This window comes from Larimichthys crocea, chromosome I (genome assembly GCF_000972845.2).
Source record: "Larimichthys crocea isolate SSNF chromosome I, L_crocea_2.0, whole genome shotgun sequence".
Lineage (NCBI taxonomy): Eukaryota > Metazoa > Chordata > Actinopteri > Sciaenidae > Larimichthys > Larimichthys crocea.
In genome coordinates, this window is record NC_040011.1 from 36,624,883 (window position 1) to 36,645,084 (window position 20,202).

The window sequence follows — 20,202 nt, forward strand, 5'->3', positions numbered from 1 at the left end:
GCTGATCGTCAGAGGTAAACATTTTGAAGGCGCCTGGACTGGCTGAAAAAATAAATTAAAAACACATCAGATTCAGACTAACCTTGACACAGATGTTGTATTTGATGTGTATAAGCTAGCATAACATAACAAACCATAACATACGAAAGGTAAGTCTTGAACTCATTTATAAACGTGGGGAATCTCTTTGACCTGAATGGAACACAACCTTAAATAACCTAAAGATTTCATGCGTCCCAAAGCTTCGTTTTTATAATATATTACTTATGGCCTGCTAGGATTGTCAGATACTGTATGGATAGCAGATTTGGCTTTTGTGATTAACATGACAAAGCATTTGAATGCGCTAAACGTTAACCTCTAAAGACATAACTGCTGGTCTACCTGTACCTGTGACACAGAATATTACTTTCTGAATGATTCTGAAGGAATAATGTGAAAGAGAAGAACAAGAGTGATATGTTTAAAACTTAAATGTTAAAACAGACTTTGCATTCTTCATATTGTCAAATCTGGTCCTCCTTATAAAAAAGTTTGAACACACCTTGATTAGATTGTTAGTTAAGTCAAGTCAAGTCAACTTTATTATCAATGCTGCTATATGTACAGGACATACAGAGTATTGAAATTTCGTTTTCCTCCTATCCCAAACAGCATAAACATAAAATATAAAATATAAGTAAAAGATGTAAAAAAGTATGGACAGTATTTACAGTATACATGTACAATCAAAAATGGAATATGTATCAAATGCATAATGAGGAGTTGTATTTTTAACAGATTCTGTTTGAATTTAAATCAAACATTTCACAAGATGTGTTCAAGTGTAAAACACGTGTTAAAATGTTTACTGACTTGTTTTCCTCATGACTTCTATAGTCGTGTTACTCCTCAGTGATTTAACCATTGAGTTGTGTCTTGTTCATAAGGCCAGTGATGTTGTGGGGTTGCAGATGGACTCGCTGACTGTGGTGTCGGAAAGGAGGATGCTGTCTAAGGTGCGGGCTATTTTGGACAATGACTCCCAGCCACTCCATGAGGTGCTGGACAGACTCAGGAGCACCTTCAGCCAGAGACTGCTGGCACCAAGATGCTCCACAGAGAAGAAGTCTTTCCTACCTGTGAGCATCAGTCTCTACAACTCCTCCCTCAGAATAACAGACACTCCAAGTCAAGTTAAGGGTGGCCGGTTCAAGTCCCACATGGACCAAAAATATGGTAGGTGGACTGGTAGCTGGAGAGGTGCCAGTTCACCTCCTGGGCACTGCCGAGGCACTGACCCCCCCTCCAACTGCTCACTGGGCGCTGGTCTGGCTGGCTGCCCATCACTCCACCATCTCTCTCCACATTTGCATGTCTATGCCGTTGTACTGCATGTGTGTGTGTCCGGATTAAAATGCATGTAAATAAAAAATAGAGTGAAAAAAGAATTTCCCCATTGAGGGATTAATAAAGTATATCTTCTTCTTCTTCTTCTTCTTCTTCTTCTTCTTCTTCTTCTTCTTCAGTAGCTATCGAACTGGATTGTGCAATACTTAAGTGCATTTTTCTCATGCATGCAGACTGCACTGTAAACAATCAGTGTCTATTCTCTGTACAGTCTCTCAAAGACTAAATTCTTAGTCTTTAGATTTATATATCATATAGTTCACTGTTACTTGGTTTTTATTTTACTGTTACTGGTTTTATTTAACTGTTATTTATACATGTGTATATAGTGTTTGAATTAGATATCTTATAGGTGTATATTGTTAAAGTTTTGTTTTCTTGCTATCACTTACTATCTCACTAACAAAAACAATTTCCCTGCGGGGATTAAAAAAGTATTTCTGCGTTTGTAGTTTTACGGCGTAAGCATGAAGTACACATTTCCCAGACTCCTCTGCGGCCCCGCTCACCCCTCTTAGTTTTAGCATCCGGGTCTGAGCTTCCTTTTCCTCTGTGCCCCGATGCGATGAGGACTTAGGTTTTTCCGGACCTCCGAAAAATCCGAATCCATCCTTGTAAAAGGCACCACCGAACCTCGCCAAAATGACCGAGCAGATGACAGTGAGGGGGACCCTGAAGGGTCACAGTGGATGGGTCACCCAGATCGCCACTACGCCCCAATATCCCGACATGATCCTGTCGGCGTCCCGAGGTGAGGCTTCCCCCCGCCGGCTCTGCCAACATGGCTACGATAGCATGGCTTCGCTGCTGTAAAACGTGAAAACAGACGCTGGCGTTGGTGTGAGTGAGACATTAAATATGTACAAACAGCCTTTCAGGTGTGTAGCTGTATCTTATTATTGAGTTTTAAACTCAAACTGCGGGGACTTTATGAAAGAGACGCCGGCTAGCTTTGGCCGGCTAACACCGTGGCGTCATCTGTAACTCAGCCTTGAATGCTCACATCGCCTGGGTGACACGTGTAATAACATGCTACATGGGACTCACAAGTGTGGTTACATGCACAAATGTGTGGACTGGGTAGTAATCTATTTATAATCTGAACAAATTGAGCCGTCTTGAGTGTTTGACAGCTTATCTTTGTGGCATGCATGCACTCACACAAAGTGTCTGCACTCCTCCTGGATGATATCTGGACTTTGTGTTAAATAAAACCCTGTGTGTGTTTGTGTTTTTCCAGACAAGACTATCATCATGTGGAAGCTGACCCGTGATGAGACCAACTATGGCATCCCCCAGCGCTGCTTGAAGGGACACTCTCACTTTGTAAGTGACGTTGTCATCTCCTCAGATGGACAGTTCGCTCTGTCCGGTGCCTGGGACAGTACCCTCCGTCTGTGGGACCTCACCAAGTGAGTACAGGGAAGGGATATCTCTTTTAGTACTGGTCAGTTTAGAGGGCGGTTTCCTCTACATGTGCGCTGTAGATGGTTAGTGTGGTAAAAGTTTGAAGATATGTGTGAATTAAGTCAGGTCTGACTTTGAATATCTGTGACAGGAAACAAAATATCCCCTTTGTCTCTTAACTGAGACCTGGAGTAGTTTAATCACAGAAATCCCAAATAACTTAGCCAAAATTGTGACACACACACACTGCCAAACTTTGTCCAGACAATCAACAGGTCAGATCTGATACAAACCCATACACAGTCCACTTAGCAGCAACTTTGATGGATCTCGCATAAGACAGAGCAGCATGGTAAACAGGCAATTTGGCTGAACGTCTAAAATTCTCTTGTAATGATGCATCATAATTATACTTCTCTCCTTAATTGTTACAAAATGATATCTTCACTTTTAATACATGAAGCTATTTTGACTATAAAACTGCACAGGATGATGTGAAATCTGCTCGTACAACATATGAAGCACATCCACAAACTTTTCTTTGCCTACTTTAACAAAGAAAGTGTGCTTTATCCACACTTTAATGTCACAACAGTTTCTGAAAAATCAGAGGTATATAATTTTGTATAACTTGGCTCCTACTGCTTGCTTACTCTTAGTGTAAAGTTTAATTGGCACAGTCGTTTCAATAGGTCTCCGTTTTGTTTTGTAATGTTGAACTTATCCGTTCATGGCAGGCAGTAATCGACCTGATCTGAGTTTACAAGTCCAGTTTAATAACCAAATGTGTGCTGAAAACATGAAGATTCAGCTCATTCACAAAGAAAAATCAAGTAGTGTTGGTGACATTTATGGATTTTTAAAATAGTTTTAACCCCCCCAAAAATACATGCATTAGACATTCTTTAGTTTTAGAGAAGATAATTAGTTAAGGAAATTGTCTTAACTTCTAAATGTGTGTGTGCAATGTTTGGCCAGTTCTTAGAGACACGGAGCACTTGTAGCGATTTTATTGAACACGCTTAAGTGTGTTCACATGTGATCATCTAAAACGTTTGGTGTGATGTTTCCTCAGTGGCGTGACCACCCGCCAGTTCATTGGACACACCAAGGATGTTTTGAGCGTTGCCTTCTCTGCTGATAACCGCCAGATTGTGTCTGGCTCCCGGGACAAGACCATCAAGCTCTGGAACACTCTTGGAGTCTGCAAGTACACCATCCAGGTGAGCTACTGATGCGTGTTGAAACAGATTTAGGTTTCATGTGGCCAATAACCAAACTAAACACATGTTGCATGACCAAAGAATCTTGAATTGATGATTTTTAACTTGCAGGATGAGGGTCATTCTGAGTGGACGTCTTGCGTGCGCTTCTCCCCCAACAGCAGCAACCCCATCATCGTGTCCTGCGGCTGGGACAGGATGGTTAAGGTACGTTTGTGCAATAATCTCCCTAGTTGTTAACTGTAGTATAATTTTGACTGAAAATGATTTGTATCACCTACCACCTTCTTACTGATCATCTTTTTCTGTTTGAGTGTGCAATCCATAGAGCTTTGAATGATCTTTTTACGGGCATATGTGTAACGTAGTCTTTCTTCCTTTTGCTCTTAGGTGTGGAACCTGGCCAACTGCAAGCTGAAGACCAACCACATTGGTCACAGTGGCTTCCTGAACACAGTCACTGTCTCTCCTGATGGCTCTCTGTGTGCCTCTGGTGGAAGGGTATTTATCACATTTCATATTATAGACTGCTATGAAATAGTTTTCTTTCATCTCGAATGAAACACCAGTTGACGTAAAGCTTGCAGGTTTCAGCAGTGACGAAAACATAAAAAGCATCTGTTTAACATTGATGATAAAAGAGGCTGTTTCTGAGTGTTACCTGCACCTAAAAGGGACAATTTAAAAATGATTATGCAACAAACTCCCTAGTTATTAGCTGTTAAGCATCATGTTAAATATCCTATATTATTTAAGTGTGGTTATTGAAGCGTTTTCTCTCTTCCTCCAGGACGGCCAGGCCATGCTGTGGGACCTGAATGAGGGCAAGCACCTCTACACCCTGGACAGCGGTGACACCATCACTGCCCTCTGCTTCAGCCCCAACCGTTATTGGCTGTGTGCCGCCACCGGCCCCAGCATCAAGATCTGGGTAAAATACTTACTAAATGCTGATGTCATGTTAAATATGTCAATCATGTGTGGCGCATTAAAGCTACAGTGCAAAGAGCAGTGACGAAATTTCAAATGCCATCTGTATTCTGTGATGATAAAGAGGCTGTTTCTGAGCTCTAACCTGGACCGATGTGTTCATTGTGCAATTGATCATCTCTGCCAAGTGTAAACAGGTTTATAGCTGAAAACATTTCAAGTATTTGATTAGGCGAAAAACTAGGCTTGCCTGGTCTGTTGCAGGCTCCATACCTAATGTTACGATGCACTAAAGTTGGGCATCGTACATGATGAATCTTGACTGTAAGGAAGCCGGGACACACCTGCTGGAGATCTGCACTGATCTTTTGTTACTTCTGAGCAGCTACTGATTTGCTCTACCTCTGTTTGTTTTCTTCTCATGTAGGATCTGGAGGGCAAGATCATTGTGGATGAGCTGAGACAGGAAGTGATCAGCACAAACAGCAAGGCCGAACCCCCACAGTGCACTTGCTTGGCCTGGTCTGCTGATGGACAGGTACAAAACGTTTAGCTCTGTAGGACCCTTAAGTACATGCTGGATATCCCACTAGTTAGTGGTTTTAGTGTTTAACCCCCCGGTGATTATACCCATTCACTTTTACCTCTGATCTCAAATGGTGACAGTCCTGCAAATATGAGGGGCACAAGAAACACTCAGATATTTATGGAGTCATTATAGAACTGTAAATAGACAGTTTGAGTAATCTGTGTTCCTCTTTCTTTACAGACCCTGTTTGCTGGCTACACTGACAACCTGATCAGAGTGTGGCAGGTCACCATTGGAACTCGTTAACTCGAGAACCCGAGCTAACACCTCGAAGCAACTTTGAATAAAAAGACTGTTTGAAAAGAACGTGTGTCATCTTGGTGTCAACAATGTCCAATATCAGTTATATAATACATTAAAATGTTTGCTATAGTAAGGACTTTTTCTTTTTTAAATGTTATTTCAATGAACACATTTAAATCAAAGTAGTAATACAAAAGCAACATTTGATGAGTTTATCATAAGTTTGATTAAAGTTAATGAAGTAGAAAAAGGAAATCAGATGTATTTGACTTAATTATTAAAAAGCATACATCTCATACACTTAAAAAATTGGGTTGATGGTAATACCTGTTTGAAACGGACTTAAATTGACAGATGAGATTTTTGACTTTCTGTGCGTTACGTCGATTTGACCTGCTGGCTTGCCGTAGCCCTGCAATGGTATCCTAGCAACCTACAGACATCAGTGGAGCACGTAGTAGCATAGCCGCTCTTAGAAAAAGCTTCTTTATACTATTTAGATATTAATTAAATATCAATACCAAATGTTAGATGTAACTTAACTTTGAGCTAATTACTTTAACGTAAGTCTTTAGTCGACAGGACTGACAGAAAGTATCGTAACTTATCTAGCTCTGGGCTACACACAGAGATGGACCAGACTTCATATCCTCGCATCTACGTGGAAAGGACTCTGGCTGTGATTAAACCAGACGCCATCCACAAAGCTGAGGAGATCGAGGATATTATCCTGAAATCAGGCTTCACTATCCTGCAGGTTGGTTGAAATGTCTGTAAAGTAGGATGTTGTAATTGGGTTTCATTAGATGATCCCGCTCTATAACTTAAAAGGTGCGTGTCCACATGTGTATTTACATCAACGAGACACTTCATCAGGTACATTTGTACAATCAACTGCGATCCAATACAAAGACATAAATGCTACCTTTATGAAACGTATGCTTCAGTTTTTGTTGACACTGTCAATGAGAGATTTATTTATCTTTAATGTTTACTACTGAGGTTGTAGTTTGCAGTAGTGTTAAACTGGACTGTATTATATTGAAAGTTGTTTCTACTTTTATGGCTCTCTCATTTATATTAATGGAGTAATGGCCAAAATATTAGAAACATCTCTCAGTATAATGCACTCCTGTACAACAACAGCATCCATTAAGACCTCAGTAATAAACATAAAGTAGTAGTAGTAGTTTACATTGGATTGTACAAGTGTACCTATGAAGTGTTTTGTATTTTGGTTGATAAGCAACAAGGCAATGTAGTATTAAATTTTTCATTTAAAGAAAAGAAACTTTTCAGTTTGCCCACCAGAGAGCGCTGACAATGTCCTGCTCTATCATGATCATAATCAGGTTTAAGAGGCTTTTGTCAAAGATGTTTGTTATTTAAATAAAAAATAATATCAAACACATTTCACTATTTTATGACTGCTGCAGAAACGGAAGCTGCAACTAAGTCCAGAGCAGTGCAGTGACTTCTACGCAGATCAATATGGAAAGCTCTTCTTCCCCAGCTTGACTGCCTTCATGAGCTCTGGTCCCATCATTGCTGCGACTTTGGCTCGAGACAACGCTATCGCCCACTGGAAGTCCATCATAGGACCCGTCAACAGCATCAAGGCCAGAGAGACTCATCCAGAGTGGTCAGTCTGCCAACGTATATAGTGTTGATTTAAACTTTTGTTTTGTTGTCTGTTCCTTTTACACTTGGCACGTGTGAAAACAGGCCTGTGAGTCTCCCTTAAAATCATGTCAGATATTTGATTTCACTCTACTCATCAAATGTCTGCTTCGAAATATGAATTGGCATGATTAAAACAGACCTTCAGTTTATTAAGACACACTGAGTAACTATTAATTCCCTCATTTCAGCACATCCACATACGGGTGTCACAAAACTTTAGGTCAGTCAAAAGGTCAATCATTGGGTCAGACAGGGTGTGCTGTATGATGCACATATTATATTAAATAAAATAATAACATAAGCTTGACTTGTTGTTTGTCTATGTGTTGGTCCTCTGATGAACTGGCTTCTTACAGATTGAGGGTGGCACGGCGGTGCAGTGTAGCACAGACACCTCACAGCAACAAGGTTTGAGGTTCAAACCTACTCCAGCTTCCTCCCACAGTCCAAAAATATGCCCTTAATAGGTTTATTGGTGACTCTAAATTGGCCGTAGTTGTGAATGTGAGTGTGAATGGTTGTTTGTCTTTATGTGCCCTGTGATAAAATGGCGACCTGTACCCCAGCTCTCAGCCCAATGCCAGCTGGCACCACTACCCTGATAAGGATAAGCAGTTATAGGAAATGGGTGGATTTTAATAAAAACATGCTACCATAATAATATTCTCAGTGGTCTTGGTAAAGTGCGTAATCAGCTTGCAATGCTGAATGCACACTGTATAAAATTGATTGTGCTGCCCCAGCTGCTGACGTACAGTACATAGTTCACCCTGTGAGTGTGACTCATTCTCTGAGTTGGTGTAATGATTAAATGTTTTTATCTGTTGTAGGAGGGTAAACATTTGTGCTCATGACAACTCCGACAGACATATTTATCTGAATGTGGTGTATTTTCCTCCCAGCCTTAGAGCTAAATATGGCACTAATGACCTGAAAAACGCACTCCACGGCAGCGAGTCATTTAATGCGGCTGAAAGGGAGATCAAGTTCATGTTCCCAAACTGTAAGTAATACACAAACTCACATACCCTCGTTTATATGGAAATATATTGAACACTTATGATTTCGTATCCCACATGCTTTCTCTATTTAAGCTGTAATCGAGCCCTTTCCCTCAAGAGAAGCAACTGAAGAATACCTGAGCAGGCATGTAAATCCAACTCTGCTACTCGGACTCACAGAGCTCTGTAAGAACAAGCCACACAATCCCTGTGTAAGTATCTGATGCTCAATATTCAAAGGGAGGTGGACAGATTTATTCTTTAGTCAGTTATATATTGCTGTTAAATATTGTTTTTATTGTTATGATGTTTGCTCATTTTGAGCTTTGGTACTGAATCACGTTATCCTGCATGTTTGTTTTCAATAGATCTGGCTTGCTGACTGGCTGATTAAAAACAATCCAAACAAGCCTCAGATATATGAGGGAGACATTGTGGAAGAAGCAGAATGACAGCAGAAAAACAAGATGGATCAATGCATAATTTCACTTATTTTTAAAACAAATGTTCCTGTTCATTACTATCAAATAAAATGTTCTTTTCAGCAGTAACCGTCTGTTTTATTTTGTTTTTGATAAAGTTGGTCAATTTATAAATGATTTGTCCTTTTTTTAAAGGGTGTGACTTGATTCATAATATAAGATATGAACACTAACGACCACTCCTAATTATTCAATAAATCAAACATCATAGGTTTGTTTATTTTTTGGTAGGACCACATCCCAATATATCTAACATGTCGAATTACCTAGCCAGTGCGTTAAAAAATCAATTTGAGTTAGATCTGAATTAGGATGAGAACATTAAATGGACCAGACAGTCAGACACCAGCATCGGTAGCTTGTTGCTGCGTGTGTAAAATGTGTTATTGCCAAAGTACTCCAGCTAGTAAAGGACCTACATTTGCATATTACTGTCTAGCCAATGTATCACTCAGTGTACCAAGTAAATGACGTCATTTGGTTAAATGAGCATGACACTGCTTTACATTTACAGATAATACTGATGTAGGAAAGCAATCACAATGATGACTACTATAGTAGTATTTTGTATTTGAGGACAGCAATAAAAGAAAATGTATTTACTCTAAGTACGGAGACATGGCTGGAAGTCACTTTCTATAGAGTATATGAGGTTATTTGGTCTGCAGTGTGTAACTCATTGTAGCTGTGTGTATATATGGATCCTAAGAGGGACTAACAGGGATAGACAGGGGGCTGCTGGTTATTGGATAGGCTCCTGTCTCTGCAGCCAGTACAGACGAAATGGAGAGACAATAAATCTAGTGAATTTTCTATTATCAAACAAAACTACTACAGGATTTAAAAGAAATAACAGGGACGACTCACAATGCATTGCACCGCATCCCTGCAACCATCTCTCATCAGTTACAGCAGACAGAGATGAATCATCACCTCCTCTGACAGCCCCAATTAAACCAGTATATAAAGCTGCAAATATATTGTAGTTATGTAGCCTATTTGATTGCATTATTTTAGTGTATTTTATCTAATTCATGTTCAGTATTTTTGTTTTAACTTGCAGAGTAGTCACTGACACAAACATCCATTTACATATAAAGAGCTGGAGCTTGAATCTATCAGTAATGCAGATAGAAAGATTAAAAAAACACAATTAGCACATACAGTCCTTTAATTTTTCACGACGCCGAACTGTGCTACTGTTGCATGCGACTACAATCTTGCCACATTCAGAACAAATAACAGCGCAAGTCGCTACGATTAAAAGAGTGACGCTTTAAAAAACAGCACGGTTAGTTAATTATTTATCATTTTTCGTTGGATTTTTAACCGAGCAAATCTCTCTCTGTCTTTTTCTTTCCATTATTAGAAACAGAAAAAAAAAAAGATACACAGTTCCTTCCTGTGAGCTGACGGGGCGTGAACGTCTTCTGTGAAAAAAGAAAGCGACACGCGTGCGACTGGTCGGTTTTATGAATGACAGCGGCGTCCGACCAATCACAGCGCTCCTCCGCAGAAATGTGTTTTTTTTTCTGCCGGTTCTAGAAAACCAACCACGAGTTGTCGTCGTGTGGGAGAATCCATCTTGAAGAGAGCTCTCCGGTTGTGTGACCAGTAAGCAGGTTTCCCTACTTCATTATATCTTGGGGTTTTTCTTTTCTCATTGTGTCGCCACGTAAGTACTCTGGTTGTTGTAGTGTTTTGAAAAGTGTGACGCTAGATGTAGATGAAATGTGTGTATTTAGTAGAAAATACAGGCCACACAGCGCGACTAGCACGGCCTCTACATTACGTAACTGCGAATTTGAGTTGTACAGTCCGGGATTGGGTTATCAAGCTGCTTGCAGACGGTGCCGCTTTCTTATCTTCTGGCTCAAAGCAGAAAGCATTTTTTTTACGTCTTACACGCGTGCTGTGCTATGGATACATGTTATCCCGATGCCATTATGTGGCAACAAACACGGCCTTGAATGAATGTATGGGACGGCGACGGTAGCCGGCCAAAATGGTGGGAAATGCATGCATGCATTGGCAACCGTGTAAATGGCGAAGAAGCGTGTACGGACTGATGGATTATATAACGATGGTGGTTTTAAAAACTTTCTTTTTCTTTTTTCGGGGGGGAGTTTAGGTATAACAGTGCAAAAAAAAGAAAGGAAAAATGTCTGAGACAGAGCAGCAATATATGGAGACGTCGGAAAACGGCCACGAAGTCGACGATGATTATAACGGAGCCGACCACACCGAGGAGGGGATCGACGAGAGCGCCGCCAATGACTGCGGAGAGGGCGAAGGGCCCGACGCGGACGGGAATTCGCAAAACGGCGGCACGGAGGGCGGACAGATCGACGCCAGCAAAGGCGAGGAGGATGCCGGGTGAGTTTTTTTTTTTTTTGTATTTTTATTTTTTTTAAAATGGGGAGTAAGTCATTTTTCATTGGTGAAACACAGCGTTCGTGCTTTGCCATGTCTCTTTGTTCAACCGGCCTTTGTTGGCGCCATATGCAGAGAGTGAGAGAGAGGGGGATGGGCGCCTGAGCAGGGATCAAATCTAACATGTATTAAGAGTATGAATACGAGGCTGCATGCTGCTGTGGGCGCATCATAGTGATTTTTTTTTTTTAGTATGTTGAATTGATGTTTGAAAAAATATATAATAAAAAAAAAAGCCATGCAACTGTTCGCCTGCCTCTGTACGTCACTGGGTCAACAGATGTTCGGGAACAGTGTGTACATTCACAGCCCCCTCCTACCCGACACCACCACCCCCACCCCTACCCCTCCACAGCCATATATAAAGTTGTAATAGGGGGGTACTGTCTGTTATGCTAAACATGTCCTTTTTTCCCCCTCCTCCTCCTCCTTCCTTTCTGCACACAGGAAAATGTTTGTTGGTGGTCTCAGCTGGGACACAAGCAAGAAGGATCTTAAGGATTACTTCTCTAAATTTGGTGAGGTGACAGACTGCACCATAAAGATGGACCAGCAGACAGGCCGGTCACGAGGGTTCGGCTTCATTCTCTTTAAAGACGCAGCAAGTGTAGACAAGGTGAGTGGAGGGGGAGCAGTTATATCAATGCATTAGAAACACTAATGTGTGTACAAGACAGGCGATTTTTAATGTTTCTCTTTTTTTGTTTTTTTTTACAAGGTTCTTGAACAGAAGGAGCACAAGCTCGATGGCAGAGTTATCGACCCCAAGAAGGCCATGGCCATGAAGAAGGATCCAGTGAAGAAAATCTTTGTGGGAGGCCTCAACCCTGACACCTCGAAGGAACTCATTCAGGAGTACTTTGGGACCTTTGGAGAGGTATGCTTCTCAATAGATTTGAATTTATTGATGGTTTGCATGCTTGTGATATTGGTGGTTTTAATAGTTTTTGATTTTTTTGTATAGATCGAGACCATTGAACTTCCACAAGATCCAAAGACGGAAAAGAGGAGGGGATTCGTATTCATCACGTATAAAGAAGAGGCTCCCGTCAAGAAGGTTATGGAGAAGAAATACCACAACGTCGGTGGAAGCAAGGTAACTGCACATTGCACACTCTGCGTACATCGTGACATCCATGACGAGTCCCATATATTTATGCTGTGATTTATTTATGATGCTATAATGTTCTTTCTCGTGTGTGTGGTGTTCCAGTGCGAAATCAAAATAGCCCAGCCCAAAGAGGTCTACCAGCAGCAGCAGTACGGTGCCCGTGGATATGGCGGACGCGGCAGGGGCCGTGGAGGTAAGCACCCTTTTTTTATTTTGCATGAACACCACAATTTTTGTATTACACTACACTTATTGGTAGACTCAATTGAGTCTGGGTCCTGTGTGCTGGAGAGTTGTGACAAAGGCCTCACCTGTTGTTTCTAGGCCAGGGCCAGAACTGGAATCAAGGTTACAACAACTACTGGAACCAGGGATACAACCAGAACTATGGCTACGGACAGCAAGGCTACGGATATGGCGGCTATGGCAACTATGACTACTCTGCTGGTTATTACGGCTATGGGGGTGGCTACGATTACAGTAAGCGATAAGTGCCCCCAGGGAAAGAAAAAGAATGAGAGAAACTTTATTTTCTTGGTCCTCCTTGTTGTACAGAAGAACTCAGTCCCTTTTTCTCTTGTCCTCCAGACCAGGGCAATACAAGCTATGGGAAAACTCCAAGACGTGGAGGCCACCAGAGTAGCTACAAGCCATACTGATCACACGTAGTGCAGGTATGCATTTTTGCATCATCCGTGGTAGTATGAGAACATAGCTGTAACCATTGGTGCCTTTTTGACCCCAAAGATGTCCATCTACTCTAAATCCATTCAAGCATTGTGGTGGGGTTAGGGTAGGCCGTGTTGTGGGGTCTGTGATCATTTTAAAGATGGATTCATTCCACCTGTCAGCCATCTTAAGATGCATCTCTACAAACACTACTTGATCAATAAGGGTTGAGTTGGTGGTGGTTGAGAACAGGAATAAGGACCGTTTCACCTTTCACCAGGGTGCTAGGTGTGTAATAGCTAGCGGTCGTGCCCCTCCCCCCTCCCTCCCCCCCAAAGTGTGTCTGTCCATTCACTGACCTGTCAAACTCATTCATGCACCTGTCTGTCTTTGTGTAACTGCATGCCATAATTGGTCTATTCTCAGTAACGTTAAGCACCGTGTTTTTCTCTTAAGGTCTAAAGTAAATAAGAAAAAGAGATCCATGGTCTGACCACAGCGAACATGGGCTCTGGCTTTTCCTTTGGAGTTGGCAGAAATTTGGACTCATGCTCCATTTGTACAGATCAAGTGAGGAACTGGGGAAGCAAATGTCACTTTTCCACTTTTTATTTTATATTGTTTTGTGTCCATTTACATTTCCAGTGATGGAAGTGTTATTTTTACTGTACTTTTTGGTACCTTTTTGAATCTAATGTATTGTATGGTTGTATTTTTACATGTCTACTGGATTTACAGATGAGCAGGAGCAAGAGCTTTTAAAGCTCACAAATAAAACAATTTTGCTTTTTTTTTTTTTTCTTTTCCTTTTGGTGTTTCTAGAACTTTAGTTATTTTCTCCCGTGCTGAGTGTTGGATGCGAGTTGCATGGCTTCAGATGTGGGGTGAGGCTAAATAAGGGATTTAAACTTATCAAAGGATTCATTGTAAGCGTGTCAAGTGAATGTTTGCAGAAGGTCTAGTAGACGAAGACAACCAGCATCTTTTTTTTTTTTTTTTTTTTTTTTTTCCTTTGTTTTGGCTTTTAAGGAGTTTCTTCCCCCATCATGTTTGCAATTTTAAGTGGCTTTACTAGTGTTATTCAACTGAACGCAAGCCTGTTAATGTACGAGGGTACTCCCTCTCTCACTGGAAACTCATTCCTCTAGTGTCTTGGGCAAATTGGTAGAAATAAACTTTTGGTTTATATTACACACGGATCTTTTTGTTATTATTTGTAAAGTTAATGTTAAATGTTTTGTACTGTTAAATGGCTTGCTTGTTTTTGTCACAAGTAATGTTAACAACTCTACGGATGCCTCTTTGAGAAGCTGTGGGAGAGTACTTCACTATCTGCAGGATAACTGGCTGAGTGTTAAATACCCACCCCACTAGATGTGAAACTGCAATACTTGAGCATATTTGTGAATGTGTCCAGGAGTTAAAGATAGTGGTCTGGTAAGTGCTTATCATAAACGTACTGTGTATTGGGAACATGTTGCTGATCAGTGTTGTAAGTTGGGACTAATTTTATTTATTTATATATACAGGATATTGCTACTGTGGGTAAAAGAACAGGATAGAACAAGAGTCAGGATTAAAAGATGTAAACTTTTATTCGTTTTTCAACTGGAGGGGAAAACAATAGTGTCATCTTGTATACTGGTCATCTCCCGGCGGTAATGATGTAAACCTTCAATTGGCTGGATTTCTTCAGTCAGGAGACAGAAGGTTATTCTAACAAAGTAATACCTGGGAGAGAGAACAGATTTATAGTTTCACTTTTATATTGCACAACTCTAGACTGAATGAAAAGGGCAATCATCTAAAACTGAAAATCTAGTTTCAATCCTTTGGTGCAAGTGCTGATCTAATACAGTTATTTATTAGTCCATTTAAAAAACAAAACAAAACGAGGAGTCCCACAGTGGTAAGAGTCCAGTGGAAGGAAGCAACATGTTCTGCCAAGTGAAATGAACTTGTTTGATCTACTGGAACCTCAAGTATAGACGTTCATATCTCTACCTCTGAACTTTATGAATGTGACCATCTGACAATGTCTGATGCAATTAAAAGTTTTTCTACAGGTTTAACCAACCTTAGATGTCGTCCTTTTCCAATTTAAGGTCACTGGCTTCGATGTCTGTGAGAACACAAGTTATTCTACACTTAACACAGTAAAAGATGTCCATAAAGGGTTCATGTGAAACATTCATAATTTAAAGTGTCAAGTGGATAAACACATACGATTATGTGGTAACAGTTTACAGGAAGTGTTTGTGTAACTAACCTGTGAGAATGCGGTCAATACATTGAACCGCCAATTCTGCGTCCTCCATACTGAAGCACATAGGGGGTTTAAACTTCAAGACATTTTCCCAAGGGCCATCTGTGCTGACACAGATTTTATCTTCCTCTTTCAACCTAATGCAAATGGGACATTGAGTTAAATCACACACCACGACAGATATAGTGCATAGACACAAGTTAGTCTCTTAACTACAACCATTAACTGCTACCTTTTCACCACCAACGCTGCTGTTTCTGTGGCAGGAGTCTTCTTCTCCCGGTCTGTAACCAGCTCAAGACCCACAAACAGTCCTGCACCTCTGTCAAAAGAAAAACAGAATCAAGAAAGTCTGGGAGAAACACATTTTAATCCATGATGTAAATTCTCCAAGAGCCGCCTTAATATTCTAAAACAGTAATAAAAATAGCTTGAAGACATCTCCCATGTAACGATTGGCATTAACGTCCCGCAGCGGTGTTTAACGAGATGTTGAGTCGTGGTGGTGTCTGCCAACCTGTCTAGGTGCATTCTCGTCATGCCTAATGACAAGACCTAATATATATAGTTCTTTAGGGTGTATTTCAGGTTGACAGGTTTGATAACGAAACCAATAATCTGAGGGAACGGTGATCTGAAAACTAAAGTTGACGTGAAAAAGACTCATTTATATTAATACAGATCATTTGTTTTGAGTGGGAGTGAGTTTAAGTGGGATTCTTGATGAGCAGGAGCCAGCGTTAATTTTTTATCAGTAACAGCTGTGCAGTGACACAGTCAAACGTCAAAAAAACAGCCTCATACACATTGTGCACAACGTGTAATTTTGTTGAATGAAAATGCCTATGCTGATATGTTTTTTTTATTAATTTACAGCAGTGCATCATATTCTATGAGATCATTGTGAGAGTTTGTAGTCACTGTCCCATGAGCAACAATCTCTGAAGAACAGGACAGTTATTAGCTTTCTAAATGACTGAGATTAAATTTCCCAGCGAGTCGAAGACTGTTTTTATTAGTCTGGCTTTAAAGGTTTATTTAACTTAAGAAAAAGGGCGAATTTTCTAAACCAGTAATGAAAAACTTTCACCGTCACTATTAAAAACACCAAATTTGGACATGCATGTTATTGACTGAACGGGATGTATCTATAAGGTAACTAACTAAACGTGCCTAAATGCTCAAGTAATGTACAATTACCTCAAATTTGGACTTTGTACAGTACTTCAGTAAAGGTCCAGTTACATTTTTACATTGTTTTGTGTTTACACATTGCTTAACTGTTTACAAATGTATACACACAACTGACATTCTTCTGCTGCTGCATAACTGATCATACTGTGTCTTATTTTATTCCTTGTTTTACTTCTTATTGTGTTTGCCTATTTAAAGCCTGAGCAGCCAATGGACTAGTTGCACAGCAGACAGTCTGACATGTCATAGCAGGAAACTCACGTTTATTAATGATAGCTGCATTCCACATAGGGGAGGTCCTGTGGATCACTGTCACTGTTACTGGGACACTTAAACGAGCTGAGCTGTCATTACTGTTATTAAGTTAACCTGTACCTGTGTTTTTCTGGTTTTGACAAGTCAAAATGTCTGCTGTGCAACAAGTCCTGTTCTTTTCATGTAAGAAAAGGGGCATAGGACCTTCAATGAAGTTGGTGATATGGTGGTATTAGGTAAGAATATTAATGTTTTTTATTATCAATATGTGGTTTTAAAACTGATTAAATGTCATGGACAATGAGTATGAAATAACACAGGTTCTCAAACTAGTACACGTCCTCCCCGTAGGTACATGAAGGAATCTCTGAAATATATTTTTAAAATGAAATAAAATTATTTAAAAATCAACATTTTGAATGAAAATAAGTGATACATGTTGTGTGCGCATACATACTGTGATTAGTTGTGATCTCTGATGTGATGGCAAGACAGAAACTGAGGTAAGAGGTCAAATCAAGGGTTCAAAAAGAAGTGCAGATCAGGAGTGCACCCATTCCACCAAATTAACTTTGAACTGGTGCCATTTAGAATTCAGCAAGTCAACAATAAGTCATTTTATTAGAAATAAACCTGCCTCCTGTCTGAACTGTAATTGAATAGGCCGGCCTACGATACTATTATATTTTCTGAGTTGGTACACTGGCATAGGCCTTCATGTGTTTAGTGAGCCTGAGTGCACTAGTCACTGCATCCTTACCTGACATCACCGATCAATTGATGTCGTGTTTGTAGCTTTGTGAGCAAATCTTTCAGATGTGCTCCCACCCTTGTGGCATTTCCTGTTAGGTCCTCTTTCTCTATCACATCAAGGACTGCCAGACCAACTGCACAGGACACTGGGTTCCCACCAAACTAAATTGGAGAGAAATATTTTTGTTTTGTGTAGCTTGACAGCAGAAATTTGACACCTTTATGTTGTTTGCAGCAATATAATTACACAGTGGCTAAAGAGCAGCTTGTGAATAAATAAATAATGGGATATAAATAAATTGCACTTAGAAAAAAAACTTTCTGTTTTGCCTTTTTACCTGTACAAAGTGTACAGGTAAACTGGTTATGATATCAATGGCATGATTCATGTCAGACAAGAAAAAAAATCTTCATTTCATAGAGTAATTAGTACTCTGTCTGTCTCTACAGCTGAGGAAGGCTAGAGTTGGATGAAGCAGCATGCATTTGTATTATGTTGCTGCTACTGTATGATCACCGTATTGAAGTACTCCACTCCGTTGGCCGTGAAAGCTCCAGCTATCTCTACAGTAGTTGCCACACATGCCAGGGGATGCCCATTGCCCATCGGTTTGCCCATTGTCACTATGTCGGGACAGAAACACTCCCCCTGCTGCTGGAAACCCCAGAAGTGACTTCCTAAACGTCCAAAGCCTGTCTGCACCTCGTCTGCCACAAACACTCCACCAGCTGAGCGCACATAACTGTGGAAAATATGAAGGAAATTCACCTTATCGCCATCACGTGGCTGAGCACAAACAGAAACTGAAAAATGAGTAACAACTCACTCTGCAACTTTAGCTGAGTATCCTTGGGGCAAGATAATTTGCCCTCCTACACTTGGCAATGATTCAGCAAAAAAGGCAGAGATCTGTGGGGAAAGAAATGTTATGTATTGGTTTATAACAGCGTAACGATGAGTGTTATGAGTGTAAGCATATTTATTCAGAACGCATGCATCTGTGTACCTTACGACCTTTCCTGTGTACCTCCTCTATTAGATCTTTTACTGTATCTGCATATGCTTGGCCTGGGTTTGGGTGATTCTCTCTGTAGATGCCTCTGTAGGTGTCTGGCAAAGGTGCCTCGGATGATAAAAAACATTTATTTAGATAGATAGGAGCCAGCAGTTTGTGTAATGATGGCAGTATAAGTTTACACACCACATGAACCCATTCTTTCTGTCCCGCCAGTTTCCGGAACTTGTAAGGACTAATGTCGATGAGGGACTTTAGATGCCCGTGGTATGCACTGGTATAAAAGGAAAGTTCAATGTAATCGCAAGTGTAATGTCAGAGGGTTCATTTGTTGCATTCGGACAGAATACTGACTGGTCAAGCACGATGACATCCTCGTGTTGGGTGTACTGCTGTGCCAAGCGCAGTGCAAGATCATTGGCCTCTGAACTGTCAGAAAAAACAGATGCGTACTGAATACCATACCATTCAGTGGGGCTGTGGGCTGTGGGTATGTTAAGCAGCATTATTTACCCTGAGTTAACAAAGTAGAAGACACACAGCTTCTCTGGCAGGGTGGCAGACAGCCGGTCTGCATACAGGACTATGTTGTCGTGCAGGAATCTTGAATTTGTGTTGAGGAGGTCCATTTGTGCAGCTGCAGCCTTTGTAACACTGGGGTGACAGTGGCCCACTACAACATAAAAACACACACACATTCAAACTTTGTGCCACTAGGAGGCACAAGTGTCATTTATAACAGTGATAAATGTGCTCTTTGCGCTTGGTCAACACATGGTTTACCATGATGAACATTACTGATGCAGTCCAGATAGCGCTGGTCTTTCTCATCGAATAAATACTGCCCTCTTGCTCTTACTATTTTCACAGGGTCGTCTGAATAAAAGAGTCTACACGATTGCCTGTAATAAAACAAATGAATACGTGTCAGTAACTTTGGTGCACAGTCCACACACAGCTGCACACTGTGCTTATTACGGCTAGGAAGTCTGCTAACATAAACAAAATCACAGTTACCCGATTAATCGCTTCCTCATTGCGAGAGTTTCTTCTTTCTTGAGTTTATCTAGTGCCATGTTTTCTCTGGTTTATCGTAACCCGATGACTGCCGAGGCAAAGAGTCAACAGCAGCGATATAACTCTGCTATAATGTTGTATTGAATTATTACGGAGTTGTCTTCCACGCATGCGTGAGTTGTAGACTTTAGTTTCACTCACTTTTAACAATCTACAATAGTTTTATTTTCTACCCGAGATATATACAGGCTATTTAAATAAAATATATGTTATATTATTATTAAATATCAGGGGGAAAAAAATAGCTTTGTTAGTAGTTAGGACATTTTTTTATTTCATGCTGTCGCTTTATTTCGAAGGGCCTATGTGACGACGTGACACAGACCGATCTGAAATAAATCTAAACACATACTATTACGTATTTCTTTTTAGTTAGGAAAACCTAAATAAAGGTAACAGTGGTAAACTGTGCGCTGTAAAAGCATTATAAGGTTTTATGTGGATAAATGCGGATTTTTGAGGCGGTATTTCTTAAAAAATA

At 40.5% G+C, this 20,202-nt stretch overlaps 4 protein-coding genes across 10 annotated transcripts; 3 read left to right on the top strand and 1 right to left on the bottom strand.

The window, feature by feature from the left end:
- The first annotated feature begins 1,916 nt into the window (after positions 1-1,916).
- rack1 (receptor for activated C kinase 1) lies at positions 1,917-5,844 on the top strand. The gene is made up of 8 exons (XM_010735613.3): positions 1,917-2,140; positions 2,630-2,801; positions 3,872-4,019; positions 4,131-4,226; positions 4,410-4,520; positions 4,810-4,950; positions 5,377-5,487; positions 5,719-5,844. Exons 1-8 carry the CDS (start codon positions 2,032-2,034, stop codon positions 5,782-5,784), a joined length of 954 nt encoding a protein of 317 aa, XP_010733915.1. The 5' UTR covers positions 1,917-2,031; the 3' UTR covers positions 5,785-5,844.
- Positions 5,845-6,192: 348 nt separating this feature from the next.
- On the top strand, positions 6,193-9,006 carry nme5 (NME/NM23 family member 5). Its single transcript, XM_010735612.3, has 5 exons — positions 6,193-6,538; positions 7,218-7,423; positions 8,367-8,467; positions 8,559-8,677; positions 8,834-9,006. Exons 1-5 carry the CDS (start codon positions 6,413-6,415, stop codon positions 8,915-8,917), a joined length of 636 nt encoding a protein of 211 aa, XP_010733914.3. The 5' UTR covers positions 6,193-6,412; the 3' UTR covers positions 8,918-9,006.
- A 1,438-nt stretch (positions 9,007-10,444) lies between these two features.
- Positions 10,445-14,080, top strand: hnrnpaba (heterogeneous nuclear ribonucleoprotein A/Ba). 5 transcript variants are annotated; one of them, XM_019265499.2, is made up of 9 exons: positions 10,445-10,561; positions 11,074-11,323; positions 11,828-11,996; positions 12,099-12,257; positions 12,345-12,476; positions 12,594-12,684; positions 12,816-12,971; positions 13,080-13,165; positions 13,617-14,080. In XM_019265499.2, the coding sequence occupies exons 2-8, from the start codon at positions 11,109-11,111 to the stop codon at positions 13,148-13,150; spliced, it is 993 nt and encodes a 330-aa protein (XP_019121044.2). In that variant the 5' UTR covers positions 10,445-10,561; positions 11,074-11,108; the 3' UTR covers positions 13,151-13,165; positions 13,617-14,080. The 5 variants fall into 5 exon arrangements, with proteins under 5 accessions (XP_019121044.2, XP_010733908.2, XP_019121045.2 ...); XM_010735606.3 differs by having other exon boundaries at positions 10,452-10,561; positions 11,079-11,323; XM_027278024.1 differs by having other exon boundaries at positions 10,488-10,561; positions 11,066-11,323.
- On the bottom strand, positions 13,947-19,900 carry phykpl (5-phosphohydroxy-L-lysine phospho-lyase). 3 transcript variants are annotated; one of them, XM_010735610.3, is made up of 13 exons: positions 19,662-19,896; positions 19,428-19,546; positions 19,158-19,317; positions 18,999-19,073; positions 18,831-18,918; positions 18,636-18,752; positions 18,456-18,538; positions 18,146-18,371; positions 17,636-17,790; positions 15,659-15,748; positions 15,430-15,563; positions 15,238-15,282; positions 13,947-14,891 (listed from the first exon to the last, which is right to left on the bottom strand). In XM_010735610.3, the coding sequence occupies exons 1-12, from the start codon at positions 19,718-19,720 to the stop codon at positions 15,239-15,241; spliced, it is 1,350 nt and encodes a 449-aa protein (XP_010733912.2). In that variant the 5' UTR covers positions 19,721-19,896; the 3' UTR covers positions 13,947-14,891; position 15,238. The 3 variants fall into 3 exon arrangements, with proteins under 3 accessions (XP_010733912.2, XP_019121041.1, XP_027133802.1); XM_019265496.2 differs by having other exon boundaries at positions 18,636-18,918; positions 19,662-19,900; XM_027278001.1 differs by lacking the exon at positions 19,662-19,896 and having other exon boundaries at positions 18,636-18,918; positions 19,504-19,543.
- Positions 19,901-20,202: the final 302 nt, after the last annotated feature.